Source organism: Hyposmocoma kahamanoa, unplaced genomic scaffold (assembly GCF_003589595.1).
Source record: "Hyposmocoma kahamanoa isolate Upper Pololo Valley unplaced genomic scaffold, ASM358959v1 170, whole genome shotgun sequence".
Classification (NCBI taxonomy): domain Eukaryota; kingdom Metazoa; phylum Arthropoda; class Insecta; order Lepidoptera; family Cosmopterigidae; genus Hyposmocoma; species Hyposmocoma kahamanoa.
The window spans coordinates 407,082-433,316 of record NW_020653614.1 but is presented as its reverse complement, the minus strand read 5'-3'; the positions used below and the strand labels follow the sequence as shown (position 1 = coordinate 433,316).

Sequence of the window (26,235 nt, the reverse complement as noted above, 5' to 3'; positions counted from 1 at the left end):
ACATGATAGATAGACACGTGCCTGTATTTTCACTAGCATAATACGAGCATTACCGCTTAGCGGCAGAAATAAGTAAGGTACTGCCACCTTACTTCCCTGGACGAACTCTTTCACAAGAAAAGCTCTACTGCTACTAAATAGACGTTTAAAATAATGATTATTAAACGATACCTCCAACCAAAGCTACGTCAACTGTGCTGTTTTTATTTTGCTTTTTGTTTTTTTTTTTTTCAATTTTGTTTTTTGTTTCTTAATTTTTTTTCCACATAATTCGTAGGGCATAATATTAGTATGTAAACGTGGCGGTTTACAAAAATGATCATAAAATAAAGTTAGTGTTAATTAGAGGTATAGATTTTTTTGAGGGTAGGCACAACATTTTGTATGCGATCGAACTACTGTGCAATGATAAAGAATGAGACTTTACTAAAAAAAAGTTTAAATAAATGTTTTTCACGCGCTAATTACTAAACTGATATCGCTTTGAACGGAAGTTAGATCATTGCAAGAATTGATAATATATCCATTCGTATGCACGCACTAATTTATATAACTATTCAAAGTTCCTCATTAGTTTGTATTCTCGCCGTTTAAACGAACGTATCTTGGGGCTTAGAGAAGTTAAAACAAAACCCGGTGCAAAACAGTGTACACCAAAAGTCACCATCCGTAACCTAAAAACTCGTCGAGACCAATTTAATGAACCCAAACACGATACCTTTACTGTAAGTTTTTGAGGAGTTGGATAGTCTGCAGACTGTCCTGGTTGGAGCATCAGGTCAAGGTTACCATATTAATAATAATGGTAATAACGATGACCTCTCATCGAGGGCATCATCCAATATCGTAGCTTATGAGATTGTATGTCCCTATGTGCCTATTAAGTGTCAAAACCAAGCACAACCGCGAGATATGCAATCTCAGAAACTACTTTTTGACGATGACGGATGGCGTAATTCGTGAGAAGGTTGTCACACGTGATAAAGGGCTAACTTCCTTATCGTTGGCCAAAGAGGAATGGCCGTACGGAAAGATAAGGAGCTCCATGGAAGGTTCTTCAAAGTACTCCAGTCTGTAAAGCCCTGCATTGGCTGCGTTTTGGGGACCTTTTTGGGGAAACCGAAGGTTAGATAGGTGAATACAGGATCAGGTTATCAAGACGTGGAACTATCGGAGATATATCCTACGGTACCGCAGACGTATGTCGGGCTTGTGGCCGTCCCGGAGAGTCACTTAGGCATATTGTTTCCGGTTGTTCCGCTCTTGTTAATACTGAGCACAGACACAATCAGGCAGCCAAAATTTTACATCAAGAGCTTGCTCTAAAGTACGGACTCGTGCAACAGAGGATGCCGTATTACAAATGTTTACCAGCCAATATTCTAAAACGACTGACGACTATAATTTTTTGGGACCATCCATTATCACAGACAGAACTATTCTTGCGAATAAGCCTGGTATTTTTTGTAGTCGTTACCAACCCGCATGACGAGGGTCTCGTGAAAGCCGAAACCGAGAAACGTCGGAAGTAGGAGTAGATGGAGGTGGTTCTCAATTGGATTGTATTTTTATTTTGTATGTATGTTACGCGATTTGTTAATGGATTTTGATGATTCTTTTTTTTTTTGTTGGAAAGAGGGTACCACAGTATATGTCCAATTTAAATTTGAAAAAAATATTCCATCTCCAAGGGTGCCAAACTAGGGGATGAATCCGGTTTCGCGCACTTTCCGGGATCCGATTTCAATAAAACTTGGCAAATAGATTCAGGACCCTTTGAGGTCGGTGTTTTAGTACTTTGTATACTGATTATGATACCAAATGATAAGACGAACCAGTCGTGCGCCTGGTGGTAAGCGACACGCTTGTCCATTGCAGTTGCGCCGGTCAGAGCAGTCACCCTGAGATATAAGTTGACAAGTTCTATGTGCCTGTAAATTCACCAGCTTATTTACTGCCTGGCGGCAGAAATAGGTAAGGTGGCAGTATTTTCCTGGACGAACTTGTTCACAAGCTGCTCTACTGGTACTAAAGGATAAAGGCTTCGAACTATTTACTCCCTTCCACGCCAAGCAAATATTGGTATCTAAAATCGTGTACAACCAACGTTTCGGCCTTTTCACTGGTCTCATAGACACGGCTAACTCTATGAAGTTATATACAAAACTAAAAAAAATATTTGTTTAACAAAATTATGTAGTTGTATTTTTATGACTATAAACCTCCAAAGTTATTGTGTGTTAATTTTAACCGGTTGACTAATTGGACGTAAACCATTTGAAAGTTACAAGCATAAAAATTCTTTTAATTTAAAATAATAATCGTTTAAAATCGATTATTAACGCTTATGCGTTTATTTTTTTTATGATTTTTTGTACAACAGTTATTTAAGTTTGCTGAAAAATATTGATATTATAGTTTATGTTTAACTTAAGGTTTAATTTCGATTAATAATTTATGAGATGACGAGATGAAATAAGTAAAACTTTTTTCCTAATTTATATCTTGAGTACAGTTAAATTTTAAATTTTTATTGAATTGATATTCAATTATTTTTTTGTGAAATTACTCCACTAGTTTGTTGTAATTATTAATACAAAGATCGAACACTCAGAAAAAATTCCTTCGATCCGGCCCGATTCGAACCGACGTCTTCTAGCTTACCGTGCCAGACGCTGTATCAACTAAGCCACGGAACGAACCAGCGGACCTCACGAATTTTTCTATGTGCTTGCGCCGTGTCTTTGTATTTGGTTTTTCAACGAAGATTTTTTTCTGAGTGTGTGGTCTTGGCACTTATTACGCGGACATATAGCTTGCTTATTCTGGCTTGAAGTAATTCCGTGTCGATAAATGTGCTGACTTTCTAGAGGAGAACATTTGCTTTTGAAAACCGGTTAAGATCGTGTAATTTATGACAAAAATGTCATATTTGATGTCATACATCCAGAAATATACATATAGGTATAGAAATAGAAATATATAGATATAGAAATGTTTTCTAGGTCGTGTATAATAAAACCAGTTACTTTTGTTTAAAAATTGTTCTCTCTTCTTATTTAAATAAATTATAATCTTTTTTTTTATAATGTCAAGTGACCGGACGAACAAGTCCTGCACCTGATGGTAAGCTAGACGCCTGTCTATAACAGTTGCAGTGCCACTGAGAGCTTTAAATTACAACGACAGTAATGTTGACATTACTGCTTGGCGGCAAAAATAGGCAGTACTTCCCTGGACGAACTCTCTCATAAGGAGCTCTACTGCTGCTACTAATCGGTTTTCTTGACATGAAAAATTCATCAATTTCAAACATTAAAGAAAGAAATAAAAAAATAATAAACAAACTCAGTCTAAAATTTAAAAAAAAAGCATGTCAAAAGTGTCCATGACTCAGCATCTGAGGACCATGCTAATTACGTAGCTCACGCTGTTGTTCTGTCATAAAAAAACATGACGAAATGGTTCATGACTCAGCATCTGAGGACTTTGTCAAAATGGTCCTTGACTCAGCATCTGAGCACTATGCTAATAACATAGCCCTCACTGTTATTCTGCAACAAAAAAGCATGTCAAAAAGGTCCATGACTCAGCATCTTAGGACTATGCTAATTATATAGTCCTCGCATAAAAAAAGCATGTCAAAAAGGGCCATGACTCAGCATCTGAGGATTATGCTAATTACTCATCCCTCGTTGTTATTCTGCCATTGCCACATTACAAAAAATCAAAATTCTTATAATTGTAAACAATTTGGCACTAAATAAACAAAATCTAAGAACTAGGCTCTTGCCGTTGGAGTAATCACCGACCATCTTAGTTCAGCACTTTAAGTTCCTGACACTGACATTAACCCTTATGTGATCTAAATAACTTGGACTCGATCTTCCTTGTGACGTATTAAATGTACAACCTTCGTTCCCCTTCGCTTTTCTATTGTCTTTAATAAGCTTTTTATCCGGCACATTGAAAATTGCTAACCATCTTTTTCTTTTGTCAACAGAGAGCCCAGCGCAGACCTGGTGGCTGTCCGTGTTCCAATAAATGGCATGACATGCCAGTCCTGTGTCAGCAGCATCGAAGGCTCCGTCAAAGATCTGCCTGGAGTGCAGGACGTTAAGGTCAGTGGCTTCCATTACCATGATCCTCTGACTCATATGTGTCATACTCCATATGAATGGAGAAATGTATTTTGAGGTGAGGGCACATGAAGTAGAAGAGTGAAAACAGAGTGAGGAAAGAGGTTAATAGAACAAAGAAAGGGTTCGTCCAGAGAAGTACTGCACCCTTACCTATTTCTGCCGCCAAGCAGCATTACCGTGTTCCGGTTTTGAAGGGTAAGGGTGCTGGTGAAATTACAGGCACATGGAACTTATGTGTCAAGGTGACGGGTGCAATGGCAGTGCCCCTCAGATTTTTACCATTTAAATCTCGGAGTGCCACTGCAACTGTTATGGACAGGCATGTAGTTTACCATCAGGCGCACGACTTGTTCGTCCCGTCACTTGATATTATTAAAAAATAGCCAACGTGGAACCTAACATTGAAAGGACAGATCAATTCGAGATTCTTCTTGAAAAGGCTGGAAGTGCGTAGTGAGATACGAGATACGAGAGCTTGCATGAATGGATTGGTGAATTTAAGTGAAACTAGAAAAGAGAAAATGGTACACAGTGGAGATTTATAGTCTGCCTTCCCCTGTAGGAGTCCAAAGGTCCAATATAATGTTTAATGTAGTCTTTCTTGTCCCTCCATTATCCACTTGATGTGTTGTACTAACGGTGGTGGGTGCCTGGACACCTATCGTACAGGCTAGATCTAGTTTAGGCTCCCGTCTCCCACAAATGTAACTAACTAATCTAAGTAACTTATTTTTGGCATGCGTCCTTTAGCTTTGTGCGGAGAAATAAATAATTTTGTATTGTATTGTAAAACAAATAAAACAATAAGATCAGTAGGTACTTAGTACTAAAAAACTGACCTCAAAAGTGCGTGGAATTACACATAGTGTTATTGAAATCGGTTACCGGAAAGTGAGCAAACCCGGATTTCTCCCCTAGTTCGCCACTATACGGGACTTGACACAGGAGATAATAAAAATCGGTTCTCACTACCCAAAGTATATTGAAAGAAAAACGCCTTGAATTAAAGAATAGCAAAATCAACCATACATAACATTTAGGCGCTATTTACAAAAATGAATCTTGATGCGTGGACAGCCACACTTAGAGGTGGATGATTTTCTTCAAAATTAAATGGGACCACTATGGAGGTACCCTCTTTCCAACAAAAAAATAATCATGAAAATTGGTTCACAAATACCGGAGTTAACGCGTAACATACATACAAAAATATATACAGTCGAATTGAGAACCTCCTCCTTTTGTTGAAGTCGGTTAAAAAGTAAAAGGGTATTTATTTCTCCACAAAACATAAGGAACACAATACTTAAAAAAACGAATAGAAAAAAAACCAATTGAGTGATGTGTACAAAAAGGTAAAGGTAAAGAACCAGCATTGCTGATTTTCAGGTTTCACCTGGCTAGCTTGTATTTGTATAAAGGTCTGTAGATTGATAGAATTGCCGAAGAGTAGTGTTCAGTGTCTAATTTCTGTAGCAATTTTTATTATTTAAGTACAATATCGTGAAGTTACTTAATTGTTACGAAAATTAGATGCATGATACGAACCCGAGAACATCGAGTATATAATCAGAAATAGAGACGAAATGTTATTTGATTTGTTTGAAAACTATTCTGCCATATCGTTACGGTGACAACTGCGCCCCGATTCGCCAGCCCGAATTCCAAATAATTGACGGGTGTTGTCTTTTGTTTCGCTTGAAAACGACCAGTTTAACTTGAGCTTTGTTATAATGGACGAAAATTGAAAAATTACATAATTTAATATTTAATTACCGATGAAATGTGATTCCGTTTGTTTTGTAATTAGATGTTTTGCTGTTTTTCCCACACCACTGAATGAGGACGTCATTGTTAGAGATATTATCTTTATTACAATAAATACAGAATATTTTTGGTATATACGGGGACGTAAACACAGGTCAGTTGTTGGCGCTGTACTATTTCAGCTTTCTAATTTGTGATTTCAGCGCAAACGAGAGTCGATATTTAAAAGTGATACCAGTACCATTTGACGGATTAGTTGTCAGGGATGGAGGGTCCTTATTTCTTGTTATATACTCGATGCCCGAGAATGACTCTCGCGTGAATACATATGTGATCGAGTACAGTCAAAGGTAATTTCTTAAATGTAATTAATTTCAGGTGGAACTATCAGAGAACGCGGGCTACTTTCGATATGAACCGCGTCTCTGTTCGACGGAGGCGATCAGGTCGCATATAGAGGATATGGGGTTCGAGGTGCCTGCAGACACAACAGAAGACGAGACCAGGTATCATTGTCATATTTAAAAAAAGTCTTGATTATTATAGGACAATTGGATCGCACGTAAAATGTGTTCAGTTCAAGGTGCCTGCACGAGCTAAGGGTCCGTTCCCATTATATTATTACAACAGATAGCTGTGCTATTTAAAGTGTTGTATATTTAAATGAAGTTGTTCACATATAGTAAAACACGACCGACTGTTGTTCACGATTTTTTGCAATTAGGACGACAGACTGTCGTCAGACGATAAATAAAACGTCATGATAAAAATGTGACGACAGATAGTCTAAACGAGTCTGTCGTGTAAACGACAAGGCGGCTGTCGTGTACCGATAAATTGTCATCACGATCTAGTGAGAACAGCTAGATAGGACAGTCGTTCAACGATAAAATAAACGTCCAAGACATAATCACGACAGATAGGCGTGATATGGGAACAGACTAGACGCGATAGACCTCCAACGATAAATAGAACGTAACGATATGATGGGAACACGCCCTAAAACGAAACTTGCTCGATAAACCTTGTGTTAAGACTTCTATTGTACTCCGTCCAACCATTTATATAACTTTTGACATATACATGCCTCCGAAGTTCCGTAATGATTGACATACAACCACTTCCTCTAAGACACGATTCATGAATAAAATCGATTGTTATAAAAAATCTAATCAGAAACGCATTAGGACATCACTAATTGATTAGAATTCGAGCTGTCAAAAGTTAAATACATTTTTGGACGGAGTATAAGGTACAATTCTATTAGACGCCGCTAGATAGCGTTGAACCCTTTTTTGTTCGTTTTCTAAAACTGGTAGTTTGTTGTACCTATAAATTTTTATATTTATGCCTTGTTTTAAGATTTTCACTAATCTGATTTTATTTGTTACTAGTTTATGAGTATTTCAAGTGTTATATGATTGAGTGAAGAATATAGAATATAACTTAGAATGGTGCTTTTGTTTGCAGAAAACTCCTACCGAAAGAAATACCAACAGAAGTTTTAATAGACATGGCGACCGCTAGCGACGAGAGCGAAGTGCAATTATCCGTCAAAGGAATGACGTGTCAGTCATGCGTCAATACTATTGAAGGTATGCTTCAAGTCTATATTGACCGTCAAGCCGTCCGTCTGACCAAGGGAGTTCTTTTAAAAAGGCTTGGGGACTAAACACGGTTTTCAAATGCATGAAGGTAGTTTCTCTGGTTAGGTGGTATGGACATGTTATGCGAAGGGAAGAATGTCATGTGACGAGAAGAGTGCTAGGTATGAATGTGGAGGGATATAAGGGGAAAGGAAGGCCAAAGAAAAGATGGATGGATTGTGCGAAAGATGACGTGGACAAGAAAGGTGTGAGTATAAAAATTACGGCTGTTAATGAAAATACATGTTGTGCCGACCCTACCTAGCACGGCATAAGGATAGGAAGAAGAAGAAGAAGAAGGTTTTATCGTGGTGTTTTTCTTCACCGTTGTCGAGAGGTGTTGCAACCAAACATTCACTGTAAGTTAGAAATTAAAGCAGCAGTAGAGCTTCATGAGAAAGAGTTCGTCCAGAGAAATACTGCCACCTTGCTTATTTCTGCTGACAAGCAGAAATTTGAGCGTTACTGGGTAAGGCCCTATTTAGAGTGGCAGCGGGCGCGTGTGCGTATAAATCAAATGTACGTAGACGCTCGTAGCGTTCACGTGGTGACAAACTAGGGGTGAGATTTAAATGTAAGGACAGTCCTGAATGCGTATGTGACCCATAAAAAGAAGAGTCGGTACTGCATCTTCTGTTGGAATGTCCAAAGTATGATTCCAGTGGATTCAATCTGCAAATGGAAACAGGTTGCAAAATTAATGAAAGCTGTCTATATGAATTACTAGCAAGTAAGAAAAATAGAGATAAATTACTTCAATATAGTATGAGTATAGCGAAAGATGTAATTCAAAGAAATAAAACTAGGTAAGAAATTAGTATGTAACATTATGTTTGTAGACATAACATCTATACATATACCATAAAAATAGAAATAATTAAGATAAGTAGTGGAAAAAAATAGCCTAAGAAAAGTATGTAAATTACATATTATATAATTTATACAAAGTATGTGTAAATCATGCACTCTGTAATTTGATAAATAAAAAAAATTGTAATTAGACAACAATGGTGAAGGGTAACATATAAATTAATGAAAATAATGCAGAAAGTAATGAAAGTTTGACGGAGGACATTATGAAGTGGATATCATCAAACACAAAATGTCTCTGAAGGATACCCGACCACATTCCATAAAGGTACAATTGAAATTAAAAAAAATATATGTACATAAATATACATACCATATCCGCTAATCAACTGCTTCGACCATCATGTCGGAGGGAAGTGGCGAATATATAATAAAAAAAATAAATAAAAAAAACTAGGCGATGAATCCAGTTTCGCGCACTTCCCGGTAACCGATTTAAAAAAAATCGAATAGTCCTGCGCGATTTAAGCGCACGCAAGGCTGCTCTCGCGTCTGCGTCAATGTAGTTTTCACATAAATTTTATTTGTATATATATTTTTATTTTATATTATAAACATTTTTAATTAGATTATCTTGTTTTTAATAGTTACTTTTTTTAATAATGATATTCTGTTAATTATAGCTATTTATATTATTTCATTTATGGTTTATTTTGAGTTATTTTTTTTTTAATTTCACTGGATCAACTACTAACTACTAACTTTTTTCTGTCGTGTCCACATTTGCATTCCGTAGCGACATTTAATTAAGGCATAATTTAGTATAAGTATCTGTATCACTATTTCAACTTTATTATATTTGATTCATGTCTTGTTGGTTGTCCTGAAAATAAATAAATAAAAAACTTGCCAAATAGATGTTATTCCACGTGCTTTTGAGGTCGGTTTTTTGAGAACTATGTACTGAGATTATCATATTTTAATTTTCATACTTTAATATTAATTATCTAATAAATGGTTTTGTTATTATTATTATAAATTTGTACCTAGGAGCCCTAAAAGAAACGCCCGGCGTGATTCGAGCATCGGTAAGCCTGACCGATGAGGAGGCGCGCATAAGGCATTGGCGCACGGTCGTCACGCCCCAACAATTGGCGGATGCCGTCTACGAATTGGGTTTTGACGTTAGTGTAGTAGCTACAGATGGGGAGACGGCACCTGGTAATTTTTTTTTTGCACACAATCCCGCGGTGCCACTGACACACATAGACAACCACAAAGTACACCCAAACTCGCGAGAGAAATAAATGTAGACCATACAAATATTTCTCCCGGCACGGGTATCGAACCTGGAACCTCTTGCATGGCAGTCCAGCATGGTAACCGTTCGGCCACGGAGGCAGTTAAATAATGGCGGTAAATATGTTGTACTTTCTTCACTAGTTTGTTATAATTATTAATACAAAGATCGAACACAGAAAAATTGATCCGATCCGGCTGGATTCGAAACAGTGTCTTCAGCATACCAAGCCGACGCTCACCCAACTAGGCCAGGGTTCGACTATTTCTAATAAAAATATAATACTGGCCATTATCGTGACGCATTATTTGTTATTTCTTTTTTCAAAATTATTGACAGTGAGAGGTTCTCAATGTATGTTTTTTTGTATGTGTGTTACGCGATAACTCCGGTATTTGTGAACCGATTTTGATGATTCTTTTTTTGTTGGAAAGAGGGTACCCCCATAGTAGTCCCATTTAATGTTGAAGAAAATCATCCACCTCTAAGAGTGGCTGTCCACTAATCAAGATTCATTTTTGTAAATAGCGCCTAAATTTTATTATAAGGAGCAATTATTTTAATGGTTGATTTTGCTATTCTCCAATTCAAGGCGTTTTTCTCTCTCAATATACTTTGAGTAGTGAGAATCTATTTTTATTATCTCCTGTGTCAAGTTCCGTATAGTGGCGAACTAGGGGATGAATCCGGGTTTGAGCACTTTCCGGTAACCGATTTCAATAAAACTTGGGAAATGGATGTAATTCCACGTACTTTTGAGGTCGGTTTTTTTAGTACTCTGTACTGAGATTATGTTTATTCCGTTTCGCTTTTCACGGACGAAATGGCTGAAGAAAAAAGCAAAATGTTTAAAAATGATCAATATTTTTTTTTAACGGAATTGAGTACATATAAATAGGAATTATATTTCCTATGTAATTTCATATTGAAAAAAAAAGTAACGCATCCATCCCCTCGGATTTCGAAATCACCTATGAATCGTATCCGGAATTTTAATTACAGTATTTGAACGAGAGTATACTGTGACCAATTTTTTAATTATTTATTTATTTCCGACAGACTCGTCGCGGAGTAGGAGCGAGGAGGGGTCCGGCGACGGGATCAAACCTGCAACACCTGTGAAGAGTAAAACTCAAGCCAATGTGAGTTTTGAGTCGTAACTACTTTGCAATCACTATACATCTCTGCTCTCCTGGTACTCGAAATTACTTGAAAATTTATTTTACGACACCATTTACAGAAAAACTAAGTATACATGAACTTATGTATCTGTATTATGTAATTCAAAGGTCTAAGTTACCACGTAATGAATGATGTGTTTCTTATTATAAGTATGTATTGCATCAAAAATACTTCAGATATTCCGAGGAAAATGTTTTCCTCAAACATGCTCCGACATTTTTGCATTGCTGTCAAAAAACCCACAATGTTTATCATTTATAGAGCTTGCAACTCTTTTCCGGTCTAGGCCGGCAAAATAAGAATGAAAATGCATTTCTGGCCGCTGCTCTAAACTTTAAAATACATCAATAACCAACTGCTCACTGGCAACAACGTCCGTAATTGTTTAAAATAAAATAAAAATATATATTGTCTATGTCGTATTACTTATTTTGCGTTTGATTATGGTGCATAAATACAAGTTCATACTTTACTCATATACTTCTCGCGTTGTTTTAGAAAAGCACTATATAAACCTCGACGGGGATTACCTGACTCATATAATACGACTCGTACTCATACTATTACGATACGTATTCTGTGGTTACATATTTTTTGCACTCGAAACTTAATTTACCTTATCTACTACTGGAACGACCGTGATGATCCCTGTAACCTTATGATCGCCTGGTACTTAATATTTTTTTTGGAAGATTTACATATGTTAGTGACTAATTTATTGCTTAAGTTAGTCACTCAGTGAGTCACTTTATGAGTCACTTTAAGGGTGAAGGACGAAGCCATGATGAAATCTGAATTCCTGCTCTTTAAAGATATGTGAAGCTTCAACCCGCATTGGGTGAGTCTGGTGGATTGTGTGTGAAGGGAGTTAACGAAATAAATGACTATTTTTGTCATATCAAGTGACGGGACGACGCCTGCCTATTGCAGTTGCAGTGCCACTCAGGGCTTTAAATCGCAAAAGTCTGAGGGACACTGCCACTGCGCCTGTTACCCTAAGACATAAGTTGACATATCCCATGTGCCTGTAACATCACCAGCACCCTTCAAAACCGGAACGCGAATAAATTATGGATGTCCAAAAGTAAACTGTAAAAAAAACAAATACACATATCTTACCAATTTAAGTGCCTCCGTGGTCGAACGGTTACCATGCCGGACTGCCACGCAGAGGTCCCAGGTTCGATTCCCGGGCCGGGAGAAATATTTGTATGGCCTACATTTATTTCTCTCGTGAGTTTGGGTGTAACTTGTGATTGTCTATGTGTGTGTCCATGGCATCCGCAACACAGGGTTTCCCTAGTGCGGGGCTATGTTGAGGGTGTACGTTATTATTATTAATTATTAAATTAAATTAGATTTTTTTTTAATCCGGAGAATTATTATGTAAATTCACTTTCAAGAAATAAAAAAATTGTTTCTTTTTGTAGCATGTAAATTTAGTTAAAGTCTACACTGGTTTTGATAAATGTACTCGTACTATCTCAAAAACCTTCAAATATTCCTTGTTCTTTCGCGTCATTGTCCACATTACGCAGTGGCACAGTCTAAAACTTGAACAGATTTTTTTTTCCGCAGGGAACATTGTCGGTACAGATGGAAGAGTTATCACGTTGCACGTTAGAAGTCCGAGGAATGACTTGCGCGTCATGTGTGGCAGCCATTGAGAAACACTGTTCCAAATTATATGGTAATTAATTATTTGCACTTTTTATGTATATACCTGGTACTTATCTCTCCCTGTGGTGTCAATTTCCATATATCTACATATATTATACATTTTTTCAGGTGTCCATTCCATAGTGATTGCGCTTCTAGCAGCAAAAGCCGAAGTACGGTACGAGGCTCGGAAGATATCGGCTGCAGACATAGCAGCGTCGATCACTGAACTTGGTTTCCCTGCAGAAGTACTAAGCGACTGTGACGGCGCTGGCCATAGGGAGATACAATTATTGGTATGTTACGACCAATAAACAAGTAAAAAACTACAATACTTTCATGTTGTACGCTGTGCTAATTGTGTGTTGTACCTTGCGCTCCGAAATTTAATAATGTTCTAATACTTTTGCATGGTTCGCTTTTAATACACACTGAAAAGATAAGGGCCCAGTATAGTGCTCTGCAGCACACCTTAAGAGAATCTTGAAAATAAAATGTTCCTAAGTTTTATTAAATGCTATCACGCCTATCTCTAAATAGGAAAAACAGAACACCAAATTGTCGCGTACTATATGTTATTTGCACACATGTATATACCATCAATCACGTCGTACACTTTATCAAAAGCTTCATTAAAGTTTTTTATTTCAGATAAAAGGCATGACGTGCGCGTCATGTGTGAACAAAATCGAAAAAAGTGTACTTAAACTAACAGGAGTTGTGTTTTGTTCAGTAGCACTTACAACTTCCAAGTAAGTATAAACTGCCTATGCGCGTGTGTAAGGCTAATTATACACCAAAGTGGAGAAATGGTATGTATGTACTATAGTAGTACTTACTTAACTATTTTGACATAGCTACTGGAGTTTTTTTTTCTCTTATACCATTTTGACATCTAGGTAGATTTTAAAATTGTACAGTCATTTCCTAGTTTCGAGACTAGGTAATTTGTGTGGTTGTCTGGCACATCATTATTACTTATCTCTAAAATTGTAATTTCGATAAACACGTCTCTCCCAAGTTGCTAAGGCGGTTAAGTATTCTGGAGGATATGTAGACCGTGAGTTCGATTCCCTTTAACATTTTTTAAATAACGTCAATAATCTGTCAAACTTTTGACAGTGTTGCTGTTTAAACAGGAACCTAATTATTCAAAAAAAAATTTGACAGCTAAAGCAGTTTCATTGGTAACCATCGAGTATATAACCAGAAATAGAAACGAAATAACGACCATCCATCCCTGACAATTCATCAGTCAAATGGGCCTTATATCACTTTTAAATATCAACTCTCGTTTGCGCTGAAATCACAACTTAGAAAGCTGAAATAGTACAGCGCCAACAAATGACCTGTGTGTACGTCTCCGTATATTCCAAAAATATTCTGTATTTATTGTAATAAAGTAATATCTCTAACTATGGGCGGCTGCTCCATTCGGTGGTGTGGGAAAAAAAACAAAACATCTAATTACAATACAAACGGAATCACATTTCATCGGTAATTAAATATTAAATTACGTAATTTTTAAATTTTCGTCCATTATAGCAAAGCTCAAACAAAACTCGTCTATTTGAAGTGAAACAATTGACGACACCCGTCAATTGTTTGGAATTCGGGCTGGCCCACCGAAGCGCAGTTTGTCACTGTAATGATTTGGAGGAATAGTTTTCAAACAAATGAAATGACATTTCGTCTCTATTTCTGGTTATGTACTCGATGTTGGTAACACGGCCCGAACATAGACTATTTTACCATACCCAGATCGTCAGATGAACAATTTTTGTTTCAGAGCAAAAATAAAATACAACACAGAACAAATTGGTCCACGTACTATATGTGATGCAATCAATAACTTAGGTTTTGAGGCCACAGTAATGGGTCCACATAACAGAGGGACAACTAACTATTTAGAACATAAGTAAGTATCATGTAACTATAGCGTACGTTGAAACTTAAACTGTCACTATAAGAAAAAATAATTTTCTAAAAATGGTGCATAAAATTAGTGAATATTTTTATTTTTATTGAATATTGTAGCCGCCAGAACCAAGTAGAGGTTGTAGAGGATCTCGATGAGCTCGTTAAATAAAGACGATTTATAGTTGACTGTAATACACTCCCGGACACATAATTCGAGCCACCTTGCATTTTTATCCTTAAAGGGCTAGAATATAAAAATATAGTATATAATATAATGTATGCAATGAATTTACTTTTTTCACGTTTTATCTCTATATATTGTAGACTTGATTATAAGGAAGGAAAGAATAGAAATACAAAAAATAGATGGACGTAGTTAAATAAAAACGATCCAAGCCACATCCACTCACTTTCGAGATATGGCAGTTTAAAGTTTAAAATTGTTTCTCAGTCTGATTTTATTTTCAAACCTTATAATGTTATCTAACTCCAGAGATATTTATTTATGTTTACATGTTGGATTTTTTTGCTGATCTAGGATGTTAGATTTTGGAGGAACCGTTTGGTACATGTAACTAATTTTTTGATAATTTTGTGGATTGGATCCTTTTTGCTCAACTACGTCCAGATGTTCTGATGCCACTTGTTTGGTAGCCATCGAAATTATTGTTCTATTTTTAACCGACTACAAAAATAGGAGGAAGTCAATTCGTCTGCATTTTTTTTTGTATGTTACGCGATAACTCCGCCATTTGTGAACCGATTTCGATGATTCTTTTTTTGTTGGAAAGAGAGTACTTCATATTCCACCTGTAAGGGTTGTAAACTAGGGGATGAATGATATTGAGGTCGGTTGTTTAACCGGAGCTTAGGTTATACAACAAACCTTCGTCGCTCATTGAAGGTACCGGCGCGAACAAAGTTTGAATTTGATAAAGCGAGATTAATAGCACCTTTTTTTTGAACGCGTGATGTATTTTTTTACCTGGGCCGCGTTTCCTCTAGTTAGATTATTATTAGAACAAGTATTACTATTTTATTTTTGTTTTCCGAATCTCACTCATCCCATTATTATTTTTAACAATCTACAGAGAAGAAATAAAAAAATGGCGAACAGCGTTTCTAATATCCCTAATATTCGGCGGGCCGTGCATGATAGCCATGGCGTACTTCATGGCTATGATGTCAGACGGTCACAGCGCGAAGGATATGTGCTGTGTACTTCCCGGACTTAGTTTAGAGAATCTTGTCATGTTTCTACTTGCCACTCCTGTACAGGTGAGTTATTTATACATTTTGCGTATTCTTAGGGTATTTGCTGACTTTTGGGGTAAAGTTAGACTTGTAATTTTGGGGTGAATGTGGACCTCGTAATTTTTGAGGTGAATTTGGACCCTGTAGTCTTTGAAGTGATATTGGACCTTGTAACCTTTGGGATAATTATAGACCTTGTAAAGTCACTGTATCCACACGCAGAATTGAACTCGAGATGTTTTTGTTTTTATTACTGCACGCACTAAGGACCGGATTCCATGCACTGGACAGTTTAAAACCATCATCACGGTTAAATAATTTGCACTTCGTGATCTCGATGGCTTCACGTACCAACCGTGGTATGTAGTGACGTTCTGTCGACAGTACCTGGGGGCTATGCAACTCGATCCAGTGGTTAGTGTCAGTCTGTATAAGCAAATTGAAATTCATAGTCCCTGCCTGCCCCAATGGGAGACAGGCGTGAATAAAAATATATGTGATTCTGAACAAAGTACGAAGTTTTACCACATGTCATTCTGAATTTTAATTCTCTCAATGTGTTGTTTAGTCTATTTACTGTATATTATACTTAGTTTGTGGCCAAGGGTTTTGGGTAAACAGATGAAAGGTTCGGTTCACATCATTTATTGTAAAATAGGAATAGGAAGAAAGATGAAGTAAAGTAAAGGCGTAAAGGCTATAACAAAACAAAATAACGATATACAATATGTACAATTACAGCCATGTAAAAACACTCCCTACTTAAATTTCGTACAGGTAGACATGATAAAAATAAATTTACCCCTAAAGGGCCTGTGCTTGTATAAATATTTATTTATTTAAACTTTGTTGCACAATATACTGAAGTTCAAATCTTTCAAACTCTACCAGTAAACTATTGGGCCAAACAGAAAAAAAACCCAATAGGTTGCGACACTTAAACAAGAAGAACAATATACTAGATAGCTTATAGATAATTTGTATGGTATAAAATAAATAATATAAACATACTTATTATACATACATAATAAATTTGTAATAATAAATAATATAACACATGTACCCAAAAGCAACATTATACAGTCTTGATTTTGACAATTGTCAAACAGATGAACATGAGCTTGAACGATACTTTGATTTACAAGAAAATATATATAAATATGCTTTACAAGAAGTTAGGTGACATTATTTACAATGGTATAATTGGTCAGAATTTCATATGAAGTCGAGTACGCGTGCTCGAATCGGAAATTTAGAAATTTAGTAGAGAGTGGCGACGGTGAGAGTGACGAAGAAAAGGAATTGAAGAACGAGTCGAAATTTCAGAGTAGATGGCCAGGAACCAGAGAAAAGGGTGATAAAAAGGTAAAATGACGACGAAAGAGGTCGCATCGTCACAAACTTGATTAAGATGCCTGAATAGGTATTGTGTACCTCCAGTGGTCTATATGACGTCGATTCATTTGACCAATGAAATACAAAGTTATAACAATACAACAAATCATAGTACAGTAATACCCCGCTTTGCGCGACCCCGCATTGCACGATTTCACTATAACGCGATTTTCAAAATTCGCGCTAATTTACCCCGCCTTACGCCGATGCATTGATTTAACTAATTTGAATCCGTAGCTTCTCAGTTACTAAAAGTCAGAGGTAGTTCTTTCTTGGTAGGTCCTTTAATTTGTAATCACATTGGTACTGTCTGTTATCCAGTGAATTGTAAACGATAATTTTTACGAACAATGACGCCACCAAGAAAAAAGACCATAAGAGCTTTAGTTTAGAGACGAAGAGGAGGTTTAGAAAAGATGGGTTCGTTCGAATGGCTCGTTCGTTACAATATTTAGCTTTTATTCTATCCCTGGTAGCAATTGTTAAGTCAAGTTAGAGATCCTAGGGTGATGAAAAAACTATAGCACCAGACTGGCCACACAAAAAAAGAACAACCTTGTTTTAGCGAATTTCGCCTAACGCGATTTTGTCCGGAACGCATCCCTCGCATAAAGCGGGGTATTACTGTATTCGTTAATTATGAGGGATGTATAAAGTTTTGAAAAAAGCTTGCACTGTGAATTAACTGCTTGGTGTTTTCCTTAAATGAAATATGTCAATGTCTACGGTCTCAATAAGGTCATTGTATGATTCTATGAGTCTGTTCATGGTGGCTTTGTTGTTGAGAGAAAAATTGATTTCTCAGTGCTTCTGGTGACTATACAGTTCCAGGCACCATCCTAAGCAGAACTTCAATATCTTGTAGTTATTTCTTTTAGAAACACAAGGGTTGTGAATCTTCTCCAAAGTTACAATTTTCAGAGCAATGTTTTCCTTCTGAATTCTCCTTATGGATAACACGTAAATAATTATTACAGTTTGTCGGTGGATGGCATTTCTATAAACAAGCTTACAAGGCGCTCAAACACGGTACTTCCAATATGGACGTGCTTATCTCTATGACGACTACAATAAGGTACAATATTGTTTAATATTTCTATTAGATAAATTACGAATCACTACAAAAAATGATATACATTTCGTTAATTATGTCTCAGGCGGAGTGGCAGTGCCTCTCAGGTCTTTACGATTTAAAGCTCTGAGTGGCACTGCAACTATTATAGAGCCTAACACGCCTGTGTCGCTTACCACCAAGCGCATAACTTCTTTGTCCCGTCTCTCGATATCATAAAAAAAGCTTACCTATGAAATAAAGATACATTTCAATTTCAATTATAGCATTACACATTTTTCAACCATAGTATAAATAAGACAAGACACACCATGTACGGACGCACACATTCGCATATAACTCGCGATGCTACGTTTTTGTAGAGTTACCATATGTTCTATGGGAACGAGTTAATTTGTTGTGACAGTGAAAGATAATTCACAATTATTTCTTTCAGTTACGCGTATTCACTGGCTGTGGTTATAGCATCAATGGCGCTTCAAAAGGACACCAGCCCTATGACGTTTTTTGACACCCCACCTATGCTTCTTGTTTTCGTTTCACTTGGCAGGTGGCTGGAACATATTGCCAAGGTAAATTTTGTGCCCAATATCCAAAACCAGGTCGCAAAGAGAGAAGATTTTAAACCATCATCATTTGATTATTACACGTATTGTTCAACAGGGAAAAACCTCCGAAGCATTATCAAAACTGCTATCTCTGAAAGCAACGGAGGCAGTGTTAGTTACGTTGGGACCTGATGGCAATATTATCGCTGAGAAGAATATACCGGTTGACTTGGTTGAGAGAGATGATGTGCTCAAGGTGAGGCTTAGCAAGTTTTAACATTTGAATTTAACCCAACAGATTGCGTAACAGACGTTGTTGGCCATGTGGTTCATGGAAAAAATTCCGTTTTTTTCTATATTTTTCCACATTTTACACTGACACTTGTGAAGATGCTGAACTCTATCATGAGACTTTGAGAGAGGTAGTATCGACTCTAAAATTATATTATATTTTATTAACAGGTTGTACCGGGCGCGAAAATCCCAGTTGACGGGAAAGTGATCTCGGGACAGACAACTTGTGACGAATCGCTTATTACAGGAGAGTCTATGCCTGTGCCCAAGACTAAAGGTTTGTAATTCTAAATATTTTTTGCACTTTAGGAATTGTTATAATAGTGCTGGAATAAAAATACAAATCCCATATGTGCATAGATATAGAAAAATATAACCTACATCCTCCCCTATTCTTGTAAGTCTGTCGAAAACATTAATTGATAGAGTTACAAGAATTGGAGAGGATGTAGATTATATTTTTCTGTATTCAATGGAGCAATGAACATTTTTGACCACTACTACACTTATGCCATCCTTCCATTAGGGGTGCGATATGTCAAGTGTCTAGGGATCAACAAATTGGTGAAAATAGCGCCGAACAAGAGGGAGCTGCCCTACTTGCTCGTATCTCTTGTTGATCTGAATGATATTAATTAACAATTATAAAAAGCGCCACCTATTCGTCACCGGTATTACTATTATTAAAACACCGCCATCTAGTGGCAGGGTGTCTTATTTACTATCTAGTTACTGTTTATTATGGTATATTATCGTAACAAGATCTATACTGTGTACTTTTATTTATTTAAAAGTTGTGTGTTTGGCCGTATGCAATTGAAATCGACGAGTTATCACCTTTCGGATGGTGTTTTGAATTTTTGGAGTATACTGTTTTAAATTTTGTTGTTAGTAAGGAGAGAGATGGTGTAAAATTTATTTATTTATTTATTTATTTATTTAAAAGTGCATTACATGTGTTGTCGTCATAAAAATATACTTAAGAATATACTTATACATTTACATACATATGAACCTTTAAATTAAAATTAAATTTCTCTCCCCAGATTCTTTAGTAATAGGGGGCAGTATAAACCAGCACGGTGCCCTGTTGATGCGGGCGACGCATACCGGTGAGGCCAGCACGTTGGCACAAATTGTGCGACTGGTTGAAGAAGCGCAGAGCTCAAAAGCGCCTGTTCAACGGCTGGCTGACAAAATTGCTGGGTGAGTTAATTATGTTTTAGGGGATAACCGATCATATGTCCGAAATTGCATTTGCTCGAATTGTCATAACTCTGAAAACCGACATATAACGAAACTTATTCTTTCATTTTGTTATATTTTTTAATGCTTATCTCAAAGAAGCGATTAATGTAAATTAGGTTTCGTAATATTTCTAAAAACAAATGTTTCTGAGGAAAATTACTTTCGGGATTATGAAAATTCGAGATAACGTTATTTCGGGTAAATGTGATTTCGGACTTCTGATACTATAGATATTCTGGGATAATTGTGGTCGGTTTAAGGGTTCATGTAGATTTTTCTTTGAGGTATTATTTTAGTTTATAATATAGTCCCAGTGCCGGGCACAGGCCTCCTACGAGAAGCTATTGGCCAACGCAGAGTGGGGATTTGACACTTTTTCTAAGGTCTGCGAATATTTTTCGACGTGCCGGTTTCATCGAGTTTTCTTTTACCGTTTAGGTAGATAGGTTACTACTAAACATTTCCAAATGTATGCACCTTAGAAATTGAAGCCTTAAGGCCTTTGGGGTACGACTGCTTTTAAGTTTTATAACATATAACGTAATATTTTCAGTGTTTCAGAATGTTTTTTTTTTCAACAATAAATCTTTGGAATTTAAGTTTTCGTCATTAAATGTGGTTAAATCTAAATAATCTTATCGAGAAGATTATGTTATGTCTTATTGAGTAGCAAGAGCTCCTTGTGAAAGATTTCGTCCAGGGAAGTACCTTTTTTTGACAGGGGAAAAATCTTTATAGACTCAGGGATTTAGTGGCTGGTTTTAATGGGGTAGGTTAACCTACCCCACTACCTACCCCATTAAAACACCCCGGGTTTACCTCTCGCCGGTTCAGCCGGCGCCGTGGGATCGGCGAACAGTCACCACGATGTCCAGGAAAGTAGATAGATAGATAGGTAAAACGTTTATTTGGATCTACATACACACATAGATAACAGAAAAATATATAAAATAATAAAAAGAAAAAGAAAAACCAGCCGAGTCGCAGCACTGCCGAACACCCAGTGATGTATGTGTGTTGTGGGCCATAGCTCAGCGTCGATGTTCACTCAGGAGCAAACCCGTTGATTTTCAGCTATATAACTATAACCTAGAGGATGTCGAGGGTACAGTAACCAGCCAGCTGACGCCATTTTTGTGTTGTATAAATTAAACAAAGAATAATTTCGAAGCTAAATAAATACAGAAGTAAATATGAATATGATAAATGATAAAAATTTTTTTAGATATGATTTGACTATGTTAATAATATAAGCAAATTATAAATTGAAATTTTTAGCGATTATTATATAAAAGTCAATTTAATTATAAATAATGAAATCCTGTTGCTATTACACACTGTTATGTAGGCAATTTTCGCTACCTAAGAAAAGCGCTGTGGAATACCCTTTTTTTGAGAGTCTAGAAGTAGCGCCTTTACCTTTTCCTTGAAAATGCATTTACATTTTAGAAGTCTTACGGTGGTGGGATATTATTCCAACACTTAGTTGCGTGGTAGCGAAAACTGCCCTTGAACGCTGCTGGTCGATGTCGCTGTACGCTTAGCGGGGCGCGTAATGATCTGGGTTTATGGTCGTGTAGTTTATAAAAGGGGAAATTGTAACTTTGAAAATGCAGCCCCAGCATGGTATGCGTTGGTAGAGTGCAACAGGCAGCTACTCAGAACCCCAATGTCGTTGTCCTTGCGGTGCATCACAGACGCCCCACGATACGTGAGGAATGACGCCATTCGAAAGCTTCGACAGCTTCGTGGATCGCCTGGCCAAGACCATGTTCCGGCGCGCCGGACAATCCCTGTATAGCCACATACAGCGACTGGCACCACACCGAGCCTAACACCCTGACCAGAAACCGTTTCCAAAGACCTACTTCGGCCCGAGGAAGCCCCACCGGACCAGACACCAGCTGCAGAAGATGGTTGAGAAACCTGCCGATCCATCGGCAGGGACTTCCATCTAAAGCAGCTCACCCTATTATGACACCCGAGGGTTATACCCACCCCGAAGACCCGCTCGTATCCACGAGTGGCGACCGACTCCGCCGAAAATACGGCGAAACTTTGAAAAAAGATAATCGGGATTGTTGAATTTAACAATGTCAAACATCAAAGACGCGAGATGTAACTGTTTGCGAGATTCCATATTGAATATACCTGTCACCTTACCTATTTCTGCCGCCAAGCAGTCATCTGAGCATTACTGTATTTCGGTTTTGAAGGGTAAGGGTGCTGGTGAAATTACAGGCACATGGGACTTGTTAACTTATGTCTCAGGGTGACGGGCGGAGTGGCAGTGCCCCTCAGATCTTGGCGATTCAAAGCACTGAGTGGCATTGCAATTGTTATGGATAGACGTGTCGCTTACCACCAGGCGCACGAATTGTTCGTTCCGTCACTTGATATTATAAAAAAAATATTTATGCGATTACTGCTCATTGGAAATTTCAAAAAAAGTCTGTATTTGAGTCGCGTGCATTTGTTTTTTTTTTTCAAACCAACCTAACTTTCGATCTACTTACTCATTCACTCATACCCGTTGTCCCAAACAAAAAATACTCAATACTCAATATATTTATTGTCTTCATACCGACCCCTCCTACGTAAAGTATCGTATGTCGAAATTGCCAAGTTTACAGGGAAGCGTTTTAAAATTTTGAATTCACTGAAATGAGCATAACACGTGACTCTATTTCTCAGTTTTATTCGGCAAAACTCAAACAGAGTGTTATAAAATCTTAGATATCAGTTAGATGAACAACCACAATTTATTTTATTATTTTACAATTTAATTTAGCATTTCTATGCTAAAGTCGCGTGTTATACTCATTTCAGTGAATTCAAAACTTAACGCTTCCCTGTAAACTTGGCAATTTCGACATACGATACTTTACGTAGGAAGAGTCGATGGTACATAAGGTCTTAACATTATAATTATGTTACACATAGCCCTGTCTTAGGGATAGCAGAAAAAACAACAAGAGCAGAGGCAGGCCGAGGCTTAGATTAGTCACTTTAATTGTTCACTATCAATGTATGTATAAAAAAAAAGAGTGTCATTTAGAATTGTTGCATTTGGTTACAGGTACTTTGTTCCTCTGGTGGTGTTCCTTTCTCTCCTCACGTTGGTTGCATGGATCATCACTGGAGCAATTGATATAGATAAGATTAAGAGAATCACACCGGTAAGTAAAATCTCGAAATGTTTAACCGAAATTTGGTAAAATAAGGTTTTGCGGGACTGTCTAAAGACCCCTCCGGACTCTCGGAGAGAAGCCTCGAAAACACCCGAGACGCGTGTTTAGGATTGGTTTCGCGCTCACATGTTCTTTGACGGTTGTCGACGTGACGAGGCACAGGTTACCACCTAGAATCAAATCAAAATAATCTTTATTTCATAAGTAAGCATTATTACACTTGAAATCGTCACATTGGTTAAACTCTACCGCTCATTCGTAATGCAGATTCCCCTGAGAAGAATGAGCAAGTAACTCTAGGGATTGCTCTTTGTAAATAACATTTGTAGACATTCAACATTTGCAATGTATTTTTTTTGTTTTCAAACGTCAGAGATCGCTACTACCTCCATGAGCTAAACGGGTTATTGCCACGGATTTTTGTCATTCAATTACCCAGAAGTTATAGTTCCGTTTAGGTTCTGGGGTTTCTCTCAGAGAACAGTTTAAGGAGACCGGAGACTGTGGCATTACAGTACAATTTACAAAGATATATACGTTTTTACAATAAGATTTCGGAGCATATATTAAGATTATCATTTCGTAAGTTTAAAACTTACATTAAAAATATTTTAATTGAAGTCATATTACGGAATTGAAGAGTATGTGTTAGATAAAGATGTGTGGAAAGACAATACGAGTCTAGATTTCACACAAGTATGATTCAAAGTGTGTTCCATAGCATTTAAGTTTATTTGAAAAGAGCAATCCCTAGAGTTTCTTGCTTGTTCTTCTCAGGTAGATCTTTTGTTGAGAGGTGAAAGTATCGCCACCACCTTAGACACTTGTACAAAACCTGCTTAGTTGTAATCCATGCCATATATAACGTGTTTTTATTTTTACGTACAATAAATTTAATTTTTTTTTCGGGCGAGAAAGAGAACGCTATCACATTCTCAAGTCTGTTTCAGTGTGGTGTGTGAAATAGCGCTAATTGGACGATGTAAGAAATGTAACCATCTGGCAATTCTGCAGGAATGTGTTGCATTTCTAACATATTTTGTAGTTTTAATATCAGGCTGGATTATTGTATGCTATAATCTGTAATTTTTTAAGATGGAGTAAAATGATGTTTACAGGGCTGCCAGTTTTCGTAAAATTATAAATAGTCATGTAGTTGTTGTCGATAATTTTATCGATAGATTGTGATGGTAGGTATAATTTTGTCAAAAATGTCGAATTGCGAATGTTAGGACGTTCTAATAACTACTAATTGCGTTTTGTGTTCTTTATTTTAATTTTGACAATTGGTTTATTAGTATCGAAATAAATTTTTAGTCATACACATTTTAATAAAGGCAGGGGGATTTGTTTATGTATGTTTATATTATTCAAATGAAAAACTTAACAATATGTCTCCTATTTGTGTTTTTTGTACACGTTTTACAAAATTTTGTGTATTTATGTATGAATTTTCAAAAATTATCAATACAAATGAACTGAAAATGTGTCCAGCAGTTTAACGAATAATGGGCCAATGATGATTCAGATGAAACAAGTTCTGGTATTTATTCATAAGCGTAACCAACATTCAATCGATAGTCGATATAATTTTTATCGACTGCAATCACTAGCGGGCTACAAGCGGGCAACACTTTGCGCAGCGAATTGTCATTTTACTTCATTATCAAAAAGACAGACTATAATGCACACAGTACCAAAGCTGCTGTACTTGCTGTGCTGTTAAAGTCGTCCTTACCGGATAGGAACGAGAACACAACTATAACAATCTTGAGTGTGATCAGCGCCGTGTATAGGTCTTATAAGACTTACAGATAAAGAAACAATCTTGTTATTTTATCTAAACAACTGTTTACAGTTCTCCTTTTTCAACAGGAAATCTACCTCCACTCAGATTTTACCAAATGGGAGTTAATAGTTCAAACTGCATTCCATTTCGCACTGTCTGTGCTAGCGATTGCGTGTCCGTGCGCGTTGGGGTTGGCGACTCCCACCGCGGTCATGGTGGCCACTGGCAGGGGTGCCAGGTTGGGGTTGCTCGTCAAAGGGGCTGAGCCACTGGAGAACGCTCATAAGGTAAGAAGGCCTGGTATATTAATTTAACTGGAGGTTAATTGTAATTACGGATGTCAAGGATTTTTAGGGTTTACTTGTTTATTAGGGACATTAAGGATATGTTGGGGTAATCGTAGATACGGGGGAATGGTGTATTGGGGTAATTGTGGACATTGGGGCATTATAACAATTTTAGGGCAATCATAAACATTTAAGGAAATTAGGGATATGCAGAGGTGATCTTGGTGTTTAGGGATATTAACTTTAGGGTCATTTTCGGGTAATGGTGAACAGGAGGGACATTTTTGAGGTAGTCTTAAACATTAGGGTCACTTTGGGGGTAATTGTGGAATCGTTGTGGGTTTAAAGCGTTCATTCGGAATTTGGGAGCGGCGTCGTAGGGCACGGTTCACGTGCTGATACGGATCGTCCCGCCGCAGGTGCAGACGGTGATCTTCGACAAGACGGGCACGATCACGCAGGGGCGCGCCAGCGTCGCGCGCGTGTCGCTGCTGACGGGCGAGCCGCGCGCGCTGCCCGACGTGCTGGCCTGCCTGCTGACGGCCGAGCTGAACTCGGAGCACCCCGTGGCCTCCGGTGGGTGTCGGGCGCGGGCGCGGGCGGGGCGGGGCGGGGGCGACGCAGGCGAGTGACGGGCCGTGCTTGCAGCCATCGTGCGCTGGTGCAGCGCGGTGCTGGGCGGCGACAGCGGGCTGAAGTGCGCGAGCTTCGCGGCGGCGCCGGGCTGCGGT

At 37.6% G+C, this 26,235-nt stretch overlaps 1 protein-coding gene across 1 annotated transcript in view; it reads left to right on the top strand.

Moving 5' to 3' along the window:
• The first annotated feature begins 3,461 nt into the window (after nucleotides 1–3,461).
• Nucleotides 3,462–26,235, top strand: part of LOC113225711 (copper-transporting ATPase 1) — a 33,353-nt gene continuing 10,579 nt past the window's right edge. The window contains exons 1-20 of the mRNA XM_026458112.1: nucleotides 3,462–3,580; nucleotides 4,004–4,121; nucleotides 6,288–6,415; nucleotides 7,380–7,504; nucleotides 9,416–9,586; nucleotides 10,725–10,807; nucleotides 12,426–12,537; nucleotides 12,636–12,802; nucleotides 13,158–13,258; nucleotides 14,296–14,424; nucleotides 15,518–15,704; nucleotides 18,053–18,150; nucleotides 18,584–18,719; nucleotides 18,811–18,951; nucleotides 19,158–19,266; nucleotides 20,036–20,195; nucleotides 23,317–23,416; nucleotides 25,304–25,504; nucleotides 25,924–26,080; nucleotides 26,153–26,233. Coding sequence (XP_026313897.1) covers nucleotides 3,462–3,580; nucleotides 4,004–4,121; nucleotides 6,288–6,415; nucleotides 7,380–7,504; nucleotides 9,416–9,586; nucleotides 10,725–10,807; nucleotides 12,426–12,537; nucleotides 12,636–12,802; nucleotides 13,158–13,258; nucleotides 14,296–14,424; nucleotides 15,518–15,704; nucleotides 18,053–18,150; nucleotides 18,584–18,719; nucleotides 18,811–18,951; nucleotides 19,158–19,266; nucleotides 20,036–20,195; nucleotides 23,317–23,416; nucleotides 25,304–25,504; nucleotides 25,924–26,080; nucleotides 26,153–26,233 — 2,623 coding nt within the window. The remainder of the gene's footprint in view (nucleotides 3,581–4,003; nucleotides 4,122–6,287; nucleotides 6,416–7,379; nucleotides 7,505–9,415; nucleotides 9,587–10,724; nucleotides 10,808–12,425; nucleotides 12,538–12,635; nucleotides 12,803–13,157; nucleotides 13,259–14,295; nucleotides 14,425–15,517; nucleotides 15,705–18,052; nucleotides 18,151–18,583; nucleotides 18,720–18,810; nucleotides 18,952–19,157; nucleotides 19,267–20,035; nucleotides 20,196–23,316; nucleotides 23,417–25,303; nucleotides 25,505–25,923; nucleotides 26,081–26,152; nucleotides 26,234–26,235) is intronic.